We start from the raw sequence: 17,878 nt of genomic DNA, 5'->3' as shown, positions 1-17,878 counted from the left end.
GAAAACATCCATCATAAACATCCATAAGATTCAACCTCCAGCACAGTAAGGTTAGTCTGGTTTAGTAGTTCTTTTTTATTACTTAGATCTTATGGGAGAGTTATGTCCCTGTACATCTTAAATACACTAGCATTTTTCTTAAAATATCCAGGCTGGATTCACCACTGTTTTACTCCATTGAAGTCCTGAGAATTGGTCCTGCTTTGAGCAGGGGGTTGGACTAGATGACCTTCTGGGGTCCCTTCCAACCCTGATATTCTATGATTCTAAGTCAATGGAATTACACCAATGTAAAACTGGTCACATGAATCAGGGCACTACCATCTCAGTTCCTCATCACTAGCAATAGCAATGGAAATACATGTGTTTAGATGATTACTGTGCCACCTAAACTTGCTCAGAAGTCAAGACAATGTGGAGAACATGCCTGATCCTGCTGGAGCTCTGTCTAAATGAATGCTCCCATTAGGGGAGCTGTGCCAAACCTGTGAAGTCAATAGCAAAAAGAAAATTAATCTCCCAACCATGAATTTCCAGGTAATAAATTACATCAGAGTTTGGACATATCCTTGGAAACCTTTGTCCCTAGACATATTATGTTGGACATTTCCCAGCAGTTAATAACTGCTGTAGGAACTTAACCTGAGGGTCAGTTGCTGATCTGCTGAGTTCCCAAGATACCTGCGTATTTTGTTTCTTTTTAAAATAGTATTTTTTTCACTTTGCCCCTGGAAAGTTGTCGACCCACCTCACAGTGATAACATTCCACGTGGTAATCCTTGTCCATGGACACAACTCGAATTGTCTCATCAGACCCCTGTAAGTATTAAAGCAAAAAAATATATTAAACAGATGGGGGGAGAGGGGGTAAAGGAGGATATGACACATGGGTTCTGTGAATTTCTTCCTGTAGCAATGTGGATATTGAACAAATGCATGTGGGCCACTGGCAGAAAACCTCAAATAAAGCCTGCCATCTGCAGATCTGCTTTCAGCAAAGCTTCGTCATCAATCTACTGTAGGCATCCCTGGAAAACTGAACATCAGAGACTAAAAGATTTCTGCTGGCCAAGTCAATCCCAAATGGATACAGCAAGGAGTATGTGTAATCCTTCAGTATTTCACATTTCTGAGAAAGTGTCAGCATTTTTAACTGTTTCTACCAAAAAACACAAATTAAAAAGATTATGATGAATAAGAACTCGATTCTAGTGGAGGGCACACCCTCATACATGGAACACTCTTCAAATCAGCAACTTGGTATTGACTAAGGGACAAGTTAGCCTGACCTACCAGTAACAGCAACGAAATCTCACAGAAGGTGAAAAGAGCAGATTAACACAGTTGTAGCAAACTGAACGATCAAGCAGAGGAACCACTGAGTCTCAAACACTGCACCTTAACCTTGGGCCAACGGAGGCTGAGACTGCTATGAAAGCAGCACTCTGGTGGAAACGTACAGCTCTTGTGAGCCAGGAAAACATTCAGCCTGACACAGAGTTAAGCATAAAGGAAAAAATGGCTTGATCCTAGGGGTCCCCAGGAAAGCAGTGGAGTAAGAATTGTAAGCAATAGCAAAAAAGGTTCTTACCTCAGTTGGCAGAATGGGATGTCCACATGCTGCACATTTTGGAGCTAAAACTCTAAAAGAGCAATGAGAAATTACAGTTACACCCATGCCATCTGTATGAAAGAGGCTTGTAGGTTCTGACTAAGAAGTAATCTACAGCATGTGGTTTTTCACTTTATCTGCAAGGATAGTGTTGTGAAGAGCTTTTCATTCCAAGTGTTTGTTAGTTCATTTTGTAAACAAACTGGATACCACCATATAGCCCTAATATTGGCTCAAATGGCTGCACAATCTGCAGTAAACACTACTTATGGAGGAAGTCGTAAATCCCAGGGCCAGTCTACAAGTTTTTTATACATCCAGAGCATGGAGCATCCGGACCATAGACTCTATCAGTGAATATTGTACATGATCCATTCAAATATGTCATTTATTCCAGTTATATCCTGGTGTGACTGATAGAAACTGCTCTGATCTGAGGAGCTGCCATTTTGGAATAAACACTTTTGAGAAACTACTTCCTCTAGAATGGAAGGGCACCTGTGTTTAGACACGTCTTTTAAAATTGAAAACTTTTAGGAGTGGTGAGCATGGCTAGTTATTCTCAGAAGGAGCCATACCAAGCTGGTAGCTGCAGACCCTCAGATAAAACAGTCCCTCACCTTCTCGCAACTGTTGTTCTTCGCGTTGTTCACGTCCATTCCAATCAGGTGTGCGTGCGCCGCGTGCACGGACGTCGGAAAGTTTTTCCCTTAGCAGCTCCTGTCGGGTTGGCTGTGGAGCCCCCTGGAGCGGTGCCTTCATGGCGCTGACTATATGATCCTGCTGACACGACCCCCCTTCAGTTTCTTCTTGCCGGCTACTCCGACAGAGGGGAAGGAGGGCGGGTATTGGAATGGACTTGAACACATCTTGAAGAACAACATTTACGAGAAGGGGAGTAACCGTTTTTTCTTCTTCGAGTGCTTGTTCACGGCAATTCTAATCAGGTGACTCCCAAGCTCTACCCCAGAGGTGGGGTCGGAGTCAAGGAATTGCTGATTGGAGCACCACTCTGATGAATGCCGCATCATCTTTGGTGAGCTGGGTGATAGCATAGCGAGTGGTAAATGTATGCACCAATGACAAACTTGCTGCTCTGCAGATCTCCTGTATCGGGACCTGGGCAAGGAAAGCAGCTGACGAAGCTTGTTCCCTTGTAGAATGTGCCATAATAGCAGGGGGTGGGACCTTGGCCAGCTCATAACATGTGCGGATATAACCTGTCCAGGCCCTTGAGGAAACACCCTACCATGGGGTTGGCGAATATGGAATGTCCAGACGCTCCCCGATGTAAGGCTGAGATAGCAGCGAGGTGTACCTTATTGGATGATGCTGCCAGGCCTTGTTGTTTCAGGTGTAGGAGAAACTCCAGGATGAATGGTACAGGCACCTGGAGTGGAGGTGTGTGATGCTGGGCACACCAGCAAATAAACCTCTTCCACTTAGCTAGATAAGTGGCTCTGGTGGATGGTTTCCTGCTGCCTAGTAGGACCTCCCTCACCGGTCCCGACCACAGGAGCTCCATCAGGTTTAGCGACGAAGATTCCAGGCTGCAAGATGGAGGGACTGGAAGTCCAGGGTGGTGAAGGCAACTGTGGTCTTGTGTGTTCAGATCGGGGTAGAGTGGTAGTATGATCGGGGTGTCCACTGACAGCTCCAGAAGCGTGGTGTACCAATGTTGACGGGGCCATGTGGGGGCAAGCAGGATTACTTTTGCCTTGTTTCTGCGGATCTTGAGCAGCACCTTGTGCATGAGTGGGACCGGTGGGAGACATACATGAGGTGATCTCTCCAAGGTAGCAGGAATGTGTCCGAGATTGAACCCGAGCTGTGTTTCTGGAAGGAGAAGAACATTGGGCACTTTCTGTTGCTCTGGGTGGCAAACATCGATTTGGGGAAATCCCCACCTTTGGATGGAATGTATGACATCTGAATGGATGGACCACTTATGATTACGGAAGGACCTGTTGAGGTGGTCTGCTAGTTTGTTCTGCACGCCTGGGAGATAGCCCACTCCATTCACCTGGAGGCATCCTATGCAGAACTCCCATAGCTGGAGGGCTTTCCAACATAGGGGAGAGGACCAGGCTCCACCCTGCTTGTTGATGTAAAACATGGCTGTGGTGTTATCCATCATCACTGCCACGAACTGGCCTTGCAGTAGGGACTGGAAAGTTTGGCATGCTAGTTGCACCGCTCTGAGCTCCCTGATACTGATCTGGAGTAAGAGTTTGTTCTCTGACCATGGGCCCTGTGTTCGGAGATCTCCGAGATGTGCCCTCCAACCCAGTGCTGACATGTCCATTACCAGGGACAAGGAGAGCTGTGGGCTGTTGAAGGGGACTCCTGCGCACACCAATGGAGGGACTTGAGTACTTGCTGCGGCACCGTCACCACTGAGTCCCGGCTGTCGCGCCCCAGGTGATCGGCCGAAGTGAGCCACGCTTGGAATGGTCTGAGCCTCAGTCTGGGATGCCAGACTATGTAAGTGCAGGCTGCCATGTGGCCGAGGAGACTCCGGCATCCCCTTGTTGTAGCGGTCGGGTATCAACTGAGGTTTCGAATAATGTCTGTTATGGCTTGGAATCAGGTCTCTGGCAGGAATGCCCTTGCCTATATCAAGTCCAGCACCACCCCGATTAATTCTATTCTTTGGGTCGGTGACAAGGTTGACTTATTCACATTGAGGAGGAGTCCCAGTCCCTGGCAGTCGGCGGAATCGAGGCCGGGGTCTGTCACAGGGTCTTTATGTTGTTTTGAACAGTCTTGATCAAAGGCAGAGCTACCCGTGATGGACCTTCGGGAGTGAGAATATCCACCATGGGGGTCCTTGGCCTCGACCACCTCCTCCGCTTGCAACCCCACATTGCAGGCAATCCGCCTAAGGAGGTCCTGATGTGCCCTGTGGTCAACTGGAGGAGAGCCCAAAGCTGACCCCCCTGCCACAGCTTCATCAGGGGAAGAAGACAAGCTGGCCAGAGAAGGTACTGGGTCCTACTGCCCCTCCAGCTCCCTGACCTCTTGGTCAGTGCATGCCCCTGTGGCAGCTACAGCTGGGGTGGCTGTAGCCTGACTCTGCGGCTGGTCCTGTGTTGGAGGTGCCTCAGCCACGGCCCGAGCCTGAAGGGGCAGTTGGGACAGAGTGGCCTCGGATCCCCGAGGCGTAGGCCCGTCCCTAGGAGAGTGGGGTGGCCGGTGTTCTGAGGCTACCGATCTTGAACCCCTTGAAAAGGTGTCCTGGGTCTGGGGGTAAGTCTAGGGGGCCCAAAAGGGCCACTGCGCCGACGGCTGTCAAGGCGGTTGCCTCGCAGACCTATGTCGACTGTGTCTCAAGTAATACGAGCCGGCATCAGACTCTGAGGAAGTGGAGCCTGGTTGCGATGACCACAGCGGCGCCGAGGGCCTATGAATCAAAGACTGGTGCCATGATGAGGTGGAGCACCGGTGCCGGGATGACTTCACTGGGGGCTGGTCTTATTGGCACCCGAGGCTTGTCCCTGAGAACTGGGAGCTGTGCAGCCGTCATCTCGATCAGGTCCCTGGTGGCTTCAAAAGCGTCCGGGGTGGAGGGTGGCTCTAACACCTCCACTTCACACTGCCCTGCCAGAAAGTCGCTACGTGCTGGACTCAACAGTCCTTCTGGGGCACCAAAGTCAACGGCACCGACTCGTGCCGACTTAGCACCGGGTCCTTTCTGGGGTGTGCCCAGGCATCCCGATGGTCCTGCGGTTTTCGGGGTCAGCGAGCATCCCCTTTTGGCCTTCTTGTGTTGCTTGTGCGGCATCGCGGAAGTCGAGCAGTGCTGGGCTGCTATTCCTGGCTACGGTGCCGGGGAGCGCTGGTGCCAAGGGTCTTTTGCGCTAGAGTCCTTCCTTGGCGCCGTGTCGCGTATGGATGCCAGAGCACTCCGTACGGACACGCTCGGTGCCAATCTTGGCAGTTTGCAGCCGGCTGTGGGCGGAGAGCGGATTCCATTAAAAGTTGTTTTAGGCAAAAATCATACTCCTTCTTGGCCGAAAAGCCCTGCAGATTTTGCACCTCTCCATTTGGTGCGCCTCCCCCAGACACTTTAGGCAACAGTCGTGGGGGTCACTGATGGGCATAGGCCTATTGTAAACACTGCAGGGTTTAAAGCCTTGGGCTCGCAGCATGACCCAGAGCACAAGGGTGAGGTCAGGGATTGGGAAGAGGCCCTACTCCCAACCTATGTACTAAATTAACTATGTAAATTAACAATACAACTATGTGCTAAATTAACTATAACACTAACTTGAAACTCGAACAACTAACAGGAGAACGCTAAGGGAGCACTTGCTGAGCAAGTGAGCACTGTTCCAACAGCCATAACGGATGGTAAGAAAGAACTCAAGGGGGGTCGGGTCGGCAGGGTCATATACCCAGCACTATGAAGGCACCACTCCAGGGGGCTCCACAGCTGACCCAACGGGTGCTGCTCAGAGAAAAACTTTCCGATGTCCATGCATGCGGCATGTGCACACCTGATTGGAACTGACGTGAACAAGCACTCGAAGAACCACCGAGCAGTTTCTATCACTAGGTCATACAAGCCTTTTTTATCGGCTCATGTACACTATAATAGTAGAGTGCCAGCTCTTTTACCGTGAAAGGTGGGAAATTGCTTTTTTGTTGAAAGGCGATCCGGATGTTTAAAAATGTCATGGTCTGGCTCTAGGATTTACTTTTTCATCTACAAGTACTATTTACTGCAGATTATTCAGCCATTCAGGGGTAGATTTCAGGTTGAAGGAGTCCTTGAAAGAGCAGTGAACCCCACTTAAAGAAGGGCTAGGAAGTAGGAATAGAATAGCATTGCATTATCTGTCTGAAAACAGACAGCCACAAAAGTAGCTACTCAGAGAGGTGGAAGTGGGGACAGGGAAAATTAGACACAGGAATAATCCTTGCACAGACATATTAAAAGACCTGGGGCCCAATTTCATTACAGTTGGGGCAGGATCAAGCTTAAATAGTGTTTTGGGTGGGTTCAAATCATTTCAAGTGCAAGGGAGTCTGCATTACTTTATAGTAATAGTTTATAATATATTTATATTACTTTATAGTAATTACTCTATAGTAATAGTTACATCTACAAGAAATTAAAACCTTAGCACAAGTGCAACATAAGACAATTCTATGGGGCACCTGAGAGCAGGAGTATTGTATATTTCAATACCCTCCTTGACCGTAAGAGGAATCAGGCAGCAGAATGGAGTAAGTGAATGGCTCAAAGTGTATGTCAACTGGTAGGTCTAATATTACGTATGACAGTAGCCCTTTAATCTCCCTAGATAGTATATTTCTGGTGATTTGCAAGTAGATTTTTTTTATGATACATCATTTGTTTAATTAACTGACTGTATAAAAAGCTGGATACTAACCCCCATCCCCTCACGAAAACAACCACCACCACCAGACACATGCACACACATACATATATTCCGCACTGACATCCTAATAATATTTAGTTCTTACAAGCCAGAGTCAGCCCCTGGTATAACTAAGTGTAGCTCCCATTGGCTTCAAAGGGATTTACCAGTTTACTTCAGGGCTGATTTAGTTCTTACTCCTTTAAAGCACTTTACAAACATTAACTAATTGAACCATACATTCCCCCTGAGAGATCGGTGAATATGACATCAATTTTGCAGACGGTGTTAAGTGACTTACCCAAGGTCATAGAGGAAGTCAGTGGCAGAATGAAGGGAAGAGGTCAGGAGTTCCTAGCACCCAGTCCCATGCTTATTCCACTAGACCATACACCTACACTATTTTGAAGGTTAAATGAGTGGGTTTTCGACTAGGTTTACTTAGCTGTTTCCTTCGTTCTTACTTGTGGTAATCTCTGACACAGTAGATTTTGTTCTCAGTGTCTACCGTGAATGGCACTCCATCCAGACATTCATTACAGATCACACAACGGAAGCAGCCTGGATGGTATGATTTCCCTAGAGCCTGCAGGATCTGCAATAAACCAGAGACAGAAGAGAGCTCACGAACAGGCATTAAAAGATGAGAGTATAGCAGTAGGAGCATACTACCAACCACCTGGCCAGAATGGTGATGGTGACTGTGAAATGCTAAGGGACATTAGAGAGGCTACAAAAACAGAAAACCCAATAATAATGGGGGATTTCAACTATTCTCATATTCACAGAGTATGTATCACCCCAGGATGCGCTGCAGAAATAAAATTTCTAATCACTATTAATGACTGTTTCTTGGAGCAGGTAGTCCTGGAACCCACAAGGGGCGAGGCAATTCTTGATTTCGTCTTAAGTGGTACACAGGATCTGATCCACGATGTGAATATAGCTGAATCATTGAGTAATAGTGACCATAATGTAATTACATTTAATATCTTTGTGGGGGGGAATACTGAAGAAACCCATCACAGTAGCATTTAACTTCAAAAAGGGGAACTACAGAAAAACGAAGAAGCTAGTTAAACAGAAATTAAAAGAAATAGTCACAAGAGTGAAATGCCTGCATGCGGCATGGAAACTTTTTAAAAACACCGTAAGAAAGGCTCAAATTAAATGTATAACCCAAATTAAAAAAAATAAAACCAGTAAGAGGCTAAAAAAATGCCACCATGGCTAAACAGAGTAAAAGAGGTGTTTATAGCGGTGAAAAAAACTTTTAAAAATTGGAAGTCATAGCCTGCTGCGGAAAATAGAAAGGAACATAAACTCTGGCAAATCAAGTGTAAAAGTATAATGAGGCAGGCCAAAAAAAGAATTTGAAGAGCAACTAGCAAAAAACCCAAAAACTAACAGCAATTTTTTTTTTTTTTTTTAAAGTTCATCAGAAGCAGAAAGCCTGCCAAACCATCAGTGGGGCCACTGGACGATCAAGGTACTAAAGGAGCACTCAAGGAAGACAAGGCCATTGTGGAGATGCTAAATGAATTCTTCACATTGGTCTTCACTGGAGAGGATGTCGGGAAGAAACCCACATCAGAGCTATCCTTTCTGGGGGACAAAATCTGAAGTACAGCCCCACACTGATGCACAAATAGAAGAGATTTTGAACAAATTAATAAATTAAACAGTAATAAGTCACCAGGACCAGATGATATTCACTCAAGAGTTCTGAAGGAACTCAAATGTGAAACTGCAGAACTACCAACTGTGGTATGTAACCTATTGCTTAAATCGGACTTTGTACCAGATGTCTGGAGAATAGGTAATGTAATGCCAATTTAAAAAAAAAAAAAAAAAGGGCTCCAGAGGCAATCCTGGCAATTACAGGACGGTAAGTCTAACTTCAGTACCAGGCAAACTGGTTGAAACTATAATAAAGAACAGAATTGTCAAACACAGAGATGAACTCTATTTTGGGGAGGGTCAACATGGTTTTTGTAAAGGGAAATCCTCACCAGTCTATTAGAATTCTTTGAGGGTGTCAAACATGTGGACAAGGGAAATAGTGTACTTGGAATTTTAGAAAGCTTTTGACAAGGTCCCTCACCAAAGGCTCTTCAGCCAACTAAGCAGTCATGTGATAAGAGGGAAGGTCCTCTCATGGATCAGTAACTGGTTAAAAGATAGGAAACAAAGGTTAGGAATAAATGGCCAAGTTTTTTTTTTAGGGGAGAGAGGTAAATAGAGTCCCCCCCAAAATGTGTTCTGGGACCAGTGCTGTTCAACATATTCATGGAAATAGGGGTAAACCCCAAAGGTGGCAAAGTTTGCAGGAGATACAAAATTACCCAAGATAGTTAAGTCCAAAGCAGGCTGTGAAGAGTTACAAAGGGACCTCACAAAACTGGGTAACTGGACAACAAAATGGCAGATGAAATTCAGTGTTGATAAATGCAAAGTAATACACATTGGAAAACATAATCCCAATTATACATACAAAATGATGAGGTCTAAATTATCTGTTATTACTCAAGAAAGATCTTGGAGTCATTGTGGATAGTTCTCTGAAAACATCTGTTCAATGTGCAGCGGCAGCCAAAAAAGCTAATAAAATGTTAGGCACTATTAGGAAAGGGATAGAAAATATAATGCCACTATATAAATCCATCGTGCATTCACACCTGGAATACCGAGTGCAGTTCTGGTCGCCCCATCTCAAAAAGGCTATTCTGGAATTGGAAAAAGTACAGAGAAGGACAACAAAAATGATCAGGGGTATGGAACCGCTTCCATATGAGGAGAGATTAAAGAGACTGCAGAAGTTCATCTTAGAAAAGAGATGACCAAGAGGGGATAAAATAGCGGTCTATACAATTACAGAAAGTGAATAAGGAAGTGTTATTTACCCCTTCACGTAATTCAAGAACCAGACGTCACCCAATGAAATTGATAGGCAGCAGGTATAAAACAAACAAAAGGAAGTACTTCTTCACACAACACACATTCACCCTGTGGAACTCATTGCCAGGGGATGTTGTGAAGACCAAAAGTATAACTGAGTTCAAAAAAGAATTAGATAAGTTCATGGAGGATAGGTCCATCAACAGCTATTAGGCAAGTGGTCAGGGACGCAACCCTATGCTCTGGTGTCCCTAAATATCTGACTGCCAGACACTGGGACTGGATGACAGGATGGATCACTGGATAAATTGCCCCATTCTGTTCACTCCCTCTGAAGCAACTGGCACCAGTCACTGTCAGAAGACACGATACTGAGCTAGATGGACCATTGGTCTGACCCAGTAGAGCCATTCTTATGTGCTTATGAAAATAATATACTTATGACACTACATCAGACAATGGTGGAGTGTCATAGGACATACTATGTCCTGTTTTAGTAATTTAATTGTAAGAATGATTTAGCAGAGATAGAAATGGTCCAGAGAAGAGCAGCTGGGATCTACATTTAGCAAGAAATTCCAAAGACTAGAATTATTTAGCTGGAAAGAAGAGTTGGCAGGGGCTAGATTTAGAGATTCAAAATTACAAAAGTCAAAGGAAAAAAATGACTGATTTTTCCTTTAAACTCTGTCTAAAACCTTAAGAATATGGGGACACTGCATAATTAAAGGACAGGAAATACAGAGCCAACAAAAGAAAATACCTCTTTTCACTCTTCTGCAACAGGCTGAGACAAATGTAGCGAAGAGAGGACCAGCATAGTAACAGATACTATGGTCCAGCCCCCAGCCCACCAATGCCCTACCTGCCCCCAAGCTCAATGAGCTGCGGGGAGCCATGCTCTCATGCAATGGGTGTGGACAGGATCATCACTGAACTGCCACAGGAGTTCATAAGAAGTCAAAGTCAGTGTGTTTTTAAACATCCTGCTTCTTCAAACCAAAGTTCATTTTAAACAGACACTGAAAACGTGTCTGTGCAACAAATATGAATGGATGCTAGTTTTGCTTCCTGGCCATGACAAGCCAGAGGATTAGGATTCTTTCACTGTCACAAGTCATCACACCAGCTAGACTAATAGATCAAATGAGGTGATCCTATATATGAATTTCTTTTGCCCTGGAGACATCATTCTAAAATGCTGTTTTCTTTCTGAGGCAAGCATCACTTACCATGTCCATTATCAAATGACCACAAATGAAACACCTGTCAGCTGACTGCTGGAAACCTGAATACTGCAAGGAGAAAAAATTGGCTTAACATTTTACAAGGCTGGGTAACACACACACTTTGTATGATGGGGAGTGATCTGTCTTACTCTGCTCAGCACTCCTTAATGAAGCAAAGCTTCCTTTTGTTTTGTCTAAACAAATATTGGGTAGGCCTCATTAGAATGTCTCAAAGTTACAGTGTCAGATTTTCAAAGTTAAGAGGGTCTGTAAATTTCCATAACTCTAGGGTGCTAATTTAAGTTTAAATTGAGTTTAACATATGTGAGCAAATACCAGAGGTGCACATGCAAATCAGGGATCTACTGATAATGCATGTGTGCTTACTGGACCATGTACGTGCAAATATCAGGTATTATGCATGTACATCTCGTATTTATATGTGTAAATTAGGTGTACACCTATAGAACCTGGCCTAATTTGAAAATCCGGCCCGCAATCTCACTAGGTTCATAAATGTAAACTTGGAGGGCCAAATTCTACCTTTATTTATGCTGGTATAAATGTGGCATAAATATCACTGAAGTCAATGGCACTGTCCCAGCTTAGTGCTGGTATAATTCAGAATAGAATTTGGCCCAGAGGATTATTTTTGCCAAGAACTAAACATATGGACCTGATTCTCAATTACATTAATGCCACTTTTACACCACTGCCACCAAATGTAAGAGACATCCACTTTAAATGTGCTTTACACAGCATGAGTAGTAGAAAGGGTTTTAGTGTAAATGAGCAACAAGCCCACCAAGTATTTTTAATATATCTAATTAGACTGTATGTTTTACAATGCCTGGATTATTAACATCTATTGTTTTTAAATTACACGAGAGAGAAGGAAACTAAAGAGGGACTCCTCTTCTCCCCAATAGCAATCGCTGGGGCTGATCAATAAGAGGGCACTTCGGGGGAGAAAGGGGGAAGCAGAATGAACTCACTCACTCGCTAACTAACCACCACCAAACAACAAACTAACTCACAAAACAACACAAAAATAATACAAAATAAAACAAATCACCCTCCCAAAAGTCTTAGCTAAACACCCATAATCTAATGCTTCATTAACTTATTTTTCATAGTCTTTTTTTCTCCTTTACATCCTGTTTTTTCAGTGACTTTTCTTGTACTCCAAGGACTGTCTCTGTGCCTGGAGTCCAAGGTCATTTCTGTATTCTAAGGCTATTGCTGCATTTCTGTGCCACCCAGATGCACCTACATAGGGACCACCAACCACTCCATAAATGATCAGAGGGACTGCTTCTAGAGCAATGCTGTTAACATAGTTCAGCCCAGTACCCAAAGTAAGTGTCTGGTCCAAAGCCCATTGACATCAATGGACTTTGTAACCGGCCCTAAGTGTGCCACTTCCACAGCGTGTGAAAGAGCTGCAGAAGTCTTAATGTTGTTTCAGGGTGCTGTTATGCAGGGCACCTAAATCAGATAGGTATTTAATAAATATTTTTAAGCACTGCTCGCCCTACTCTGTCCACAGTGCATCAGGGTGTCTCATCTCTCTCAAAAATGTCCAGTCAGAGAAAGTTGATAGGAAGGGGAAAATCTGTTCCCTTGCTTGTTTCTCTCTCTCTCAGTTTATCATGCCCTCATCCCCACCATATCTGAACATACAACCCAATCCCTTTCCGGTGAATGCTGCTTGTTGCCAGTCTTTTGCTGAAATGTCAGTTCTTGGATTCTGAGAGTTGCTTGCATTACAGTTTCTCTGAGTCACAGCATGCAAGTTGCAACAGGAGAGGCACAGGGCACAAATGCACTCACCAGAAAGTCTTCTTCACAGAACACCTTTCCGTTAACAAAATAAAAGGCTTTTCCTCTCAGTTTTCGACCTAGGGAGAAAAAAGAGGAGGGAGAAAAAAGTTAGTAGATGGATGGAAAAAAAATATACACTACCAAAAGCTGGTAAAAGAGATGCATTTGGGGCAGTATCTGTCTTTTTGGTTTCCGTTTGTGCAGCACCTAGCAAAAATGGGGCACTAGTTCTTGACTAGAGCTCTTAGGTGCTATTGTCATGACAATAATTATGATTATGATTACTATTATCATCCAACTGAGCTGAATGCTAGAAACTATTCCAGGCCTAGAATATCACTAACCAGGTTTTCTTTTTAATGACAGTCCTGTGATCTTTGGATTCTAATCACTGTGTTGCAACAAGGGTGATTTCAACAATGAGAGTTTCACATTCCATGTGGCTAGATGGTTATTAAAGTCTCAATGTCCTTTTATCGAATAAAACTTACCTAAGAAACGACCTCAGCACAACATACTGCTTAATGCCACAAAATACCATCTCCCACACTCCTCTCTGAAACTAAGTGAGAGAGGGAAGCAGTAGGGATAGTTTGCTGATTCACTCTGGAAGCCACCGCTGGTGAGTGGTTAGGTAAATAAGGGTATGTGAACAGGGGTTTATCTATACTAGACTTTATTTCTTTAAAATTTCCCACCAGTGCTGTTCCACCAGTAGGAGCATGTCTTTAGGTGGACTAAGGCACTTGCAGCTGTCAGCATTTTAAACACCAAATCATCTGGACCTGCTCTGAGCAGAGTTAGGCACCAAAACGGCTAAAAGCCTGACTGGACTATACTAGCATGCCCATTATTGCTACTGCCTTGGGAGTTGTGCTGGTTCTAGCAATGGTGTGATTTTTTTTTCCCCCTGGGGAAAAAAAGAGCTTTTTTTGCATTCATTTTTAGAGTACCTCTAGTGTCTCTTTACAATCCACTTTCCCCGTTAAGGCTGTGACATTATCCTCTAAAGTGGCAGCTGATCTGCTTGTGTATCTGTCGGAGGTAAACTGTTACAAAACCTGCTGCAATTTCCAAGGAGGAACCCTGCAGCCAGCATTCCTGATTAGAAAGTACATGGCCAGAGTCTGATTTCAGACACATACATGGAACTTCAGCAAGGAAAAGGCAGTATAATTCTAGGAGCAGAATGTACAACATCCCATTTGATACATTACATAGGGTAAATACGGTCTAAGAAAACAAATATTGCCAGATTATTGTAGGTTGCTGTGCTTAGAGCGTAAGTTGCTAGGCATAGGATTTATGTTTTCCTCTACGTTCTGTGCAGCACGAAGCACATTTCTGGCACTCGCAAAATAATAATGCTACTCACTGTAACATACAGAATTAACAAAGGCAGACAACAGAATGAAGCAACATAATTAAAGTGTAATCAGTTTCATGGTGTGTACACCAGAGGGCGCTTTCAGACAGGCCAGAAAACACCATGTACCACTAGTTAGGAAATCAAATGCTTGAAATCCTGGCCCTATTGAGGGCCATGGAAATTTTGCCAATGACTTCAATTGGGCCAGGATTTCACCCTTTGTCTTTAGTGCTTGATCTGGAGGAGGACAAAGAAGGGAAAAGAATATTGCAGCTGCATTTCTTGAAAAGTCAGCCACTGTTTGCTCATGCAACAGCCAATTTTATCAGCAGCATGGACAGGTAACAAGTGCATCTGAAGGGACTAGCTATGATAGAAGAACCACCATGTAATGGGGTTTTCTGTCACACTTAAGGACAACTGGGTTACGATAGGTTTTTATTGCCAGGTTGGATGGGAAAGCACAGCTTGATAACTACGTGAGGGAATGATGTTCCAGTTTAGCTCTTAGCCTTGCCCCCAAAAGACTGTTCACAGCAAGGTCAAATAGTTTCAGACAGCCTCTACAGGAAACCGGACATCATGTTTCAAAATCCCACTGGGTAGAAGCCTGTCAAACCATGGGGGGGGTGGGGGGAGTTCATGCTTGTACAGAACACACATTTCTGTGAGCAAACACAGGTTTGCACTCTGGGTACAAGCAGAATTTAATGATGCAGCTCACTTTGACAATTTGACTCTCCAAATCAACTAGCATGGAGCATACAAACATGAACTACAGCAGACTTCAAGGCCAGTGAACGTAGCAGTATATGTAGTATGGGACATTATGAAACAAGGACACGTCCAACCACTGCTATGATTCCTTAACAAGCAGTCTTTGTTGACCAGAGGACCACCCCACTAATAACCCAAACCTTCTCCCGGGGGTTAACGTTCTCCCTGCATACAGCAGTCACAGACATACCCACAGCAGAAACACCTGCTGCAGAAGACAGAAGAATAGCCATGGTAGGTTCAGGCTGCCTTGCAGAGGTGCACTAGGGGTGAAAGAGATGGTGCAGGGAGCTCCCTTGCTCCCTAGCCTATGCTTGCAGGAAATGGCCATAATGCTGCAGGTGTGGAGGAGCTGCTGCAGGAGGAGGAGCTGCAGAAGCTGTTTCAGAGGGGATTTGGTCTTGGCTCCCCACCCGGCACCACTCAGTTCTGAGAGGGCTGCACCGGAGGGAGCACACGTGACATCAGTCGCACAGGTGCAGCAAGAGTTGCTGCTCGGTGTGCTCTCCCCAGCTCCTTGGCAGCACTGTGCATAGGAAGACGTGCCTCTTTCCAAGCCACTGCACCACTCCACCTCCATCACACGCACTATGCGTTCTAAGAGCCGTTATCTGGTCCATCATTTTTAAAGCATTCTCAGTTAATCATGAATCTCTGTCCTGGGGAAACGAAAAGCAGAACAGCAGCACAGGCCTGCAATCTTTCACCAGCCCAATAAGACCCCAGAGAGAAGGATGGCATAATCAATGGTTGTGTCTACATGCAGGCTGGCACCCAAATAACTAAATGGGCTTTAATCTACACCATGTGCTGTGCTGGTGCAAGTCTGTGTGTGTGGACACCCTTATTTCAGCACAAAAACACCCAGTTTCTGTTGTGCTGAAGTTGATATTTTACTGAGTTAAGCAAAATCAAAACAGAACATTGATTCCACAGTAAGAGTGTCCATACACTGACTTATACTGAAATAAGACAAGGTGTAGATTACAACCCATTCAGTCATTTGGGTGCTAGTTTGTGTGCAGATCTGTCCTACACAGGCACTGATTTTGATGGAGGGTTTGGTCAGCGGGGAGATGAGGAACAGAAGAGAGCTGTAATGAGACAATACTTCAGCTACTAATGATTATTTAGAATGTGATTGCCAAGTAGCTTCATGAGCAATTTAACAAGAGGCCAAAACAAGCAGTCCTAACTCAGAAAAATTGCCCACTGATTTCAACAGCAGTTTTGCCAGAGTATAGGTGTCAGGGTTGGGACCTACATAGCTAATTAAAAAACAAGAATTGAAACATTCAACTTAAAAAAATAAGTTACAAGCTAGCACACACAGTAGCATATCAAAACGCGAAGATGTCCAAAGGACTGTCCTGCTATCTGTAATGTATCTCCATAAAGACAGCTTGGAGAGGAGGAGGGGAAGAGGCTGAGGGAGAGAGAGAAAAGGCAGCAAAGCTGTGCCTGTTTCCGGATGAAGGCCCTGACCTGTGTGCTGGTGATACCCATTGCAACAGAGGGACACAGGTTGAGTTGCTGCCACAGTCATTCTTTGACAATGACAAAATGTATTTTGCAGGCATCGTACGCTGTGCGTATTTTTAACCCCCTGACCCTTGCAGTCAAGGTTTATTACAGCAATCCCCAGTGGGGTCACAATTAATGTTCTGTGTCAATGTTTTCTTTATAAGCTCCTTTAGCAGCATGATAAGTCCCTTTGGAAGGTATTTATAATTTGGTGGTCAAAATTTGAAGTGGACAGATGCACAAGAGGTGCTACTCCCATGAATGCTTTACAGGAAAATAAAGTCAATTTTTTAAAATTGTTTTTGCTTTAGGGGAAGGGACAGAGGGGATTATTTAATTTTTAGCTCCTCTCTCGCCTCACCCCAACCTTCTTCTTCTCTAATCATCTGGCAGAAATTTAATGAGAAATTTTTCAAGTGACTACATAAATGGCGCCCATAAACACGTCCATGCAGCAATTGCATGCACAGAACCCCCAAGTGTGCACACAAATCAGGGAACTGCATACGCAAACAAGGCAGACATGAAAGGATTTATGCTCACAACATCCTTCTGAAGTAGGGAATTATCCCCATTTAACAGATACACAGAGACTGACTTCCCCAACATCACACAGGAAATCAATGGTGGAGCTAGGAATTGAAATATCTCTGGTCCTAGGCCAGTGCCTTAAACCATAAGGCTACCCATCCTCCCTGCTACTTGTTTTGAGTATACAAGTGTAAGACTTTGTGCAGTAGATGCATGTGCATTTTTTCCAGGCACCAACAGAAACCATAGATATACCAGAAGCACATGACAGGTCTAATAGACAGAACACATATGCCCATATTTAAAAATTTGACTCTTACTTCTCAGAAGTAGGACTGTCAAGCGATTAAAAAAATTAATCACGATTAATCGTGCTATTAAACATCACTTATTTACATATCTTTGGATGTCTTCTAGATTTTCAAATATATTAATTTCAATTACAACATAGAATATAAAGTATACAGTGCTCACTTTATTTTTTTTGTTACAAATATTTGCACTGTAAAAAACAAAAGAAATAGTATTTTTCAATTCATTTAATACAAGTACTGTAGTGCAATCTCCATCATGAAAGTTGAACTTACAAATGTAGAATTATGTACAAAAAATAACTGCATTCAAAAATAAAACAATGTAAAACTTTAGATCCTACAAGTCCTACGTCAGCCAATCGCTCAGACAAACAAGTCTGTTTACATTTGCAGGAGATAATGCTGCCCACTTC

General features: G+C 44.1%; 1 protein-coding gene across 1 annotated transcript in view; it reads right to left on the bottom strand.

Moving 5' to 3' along the window:
- Positions 1-17,878, bottom strand: part of LIMD1 (LIM domain containing 1) — a 65,750-nt gene that overhangs the window by 8,345 nt on the left and 39,527 nt on the right. The window contains exons 4-8 of the mRNA XM_073333151.1: positions 12,960-13,027; positions 11,130-11,192; positions 7,464-7,594; positions 1,592-1,643; positions 749-817 (exon numbers count right to left, since the gene is read on the bottom strand). Coding sequence (XP_073189252.1) covers positions 749-817; positions 1,592-1,643; positions 7,464-7,594; positions 11,130-11,192; positions 12,960-13,027 — 383 coding nt within the window. The remainder of the gene's footprint in view (positions 1-748; positions 818-1,591; positions 1,644-7,463; positions 7,595-11,129; positions 11,193-12,959; positions 13,028-17,878) is intronic.

The sequence above is a fragment of the Lepidochelys kempii genome, chromosome 2 (assembly GCF_965140285.1).
Source record: "Lepidochelys kempii isolate rLepKem1 chromosome 2, rLepKem1.hap1, whole genome shotgun sequence".
NCBI classification, from domain to species: domain Eukaryota; kingdom Metazoa; phylum Chordata; order Testudines; family Cheloniidae; genus Lepidochelys; species Lepidochelys kempii.
This window is presented reverse-complemented; position numbering and strand designations above follow the sequence as displayed.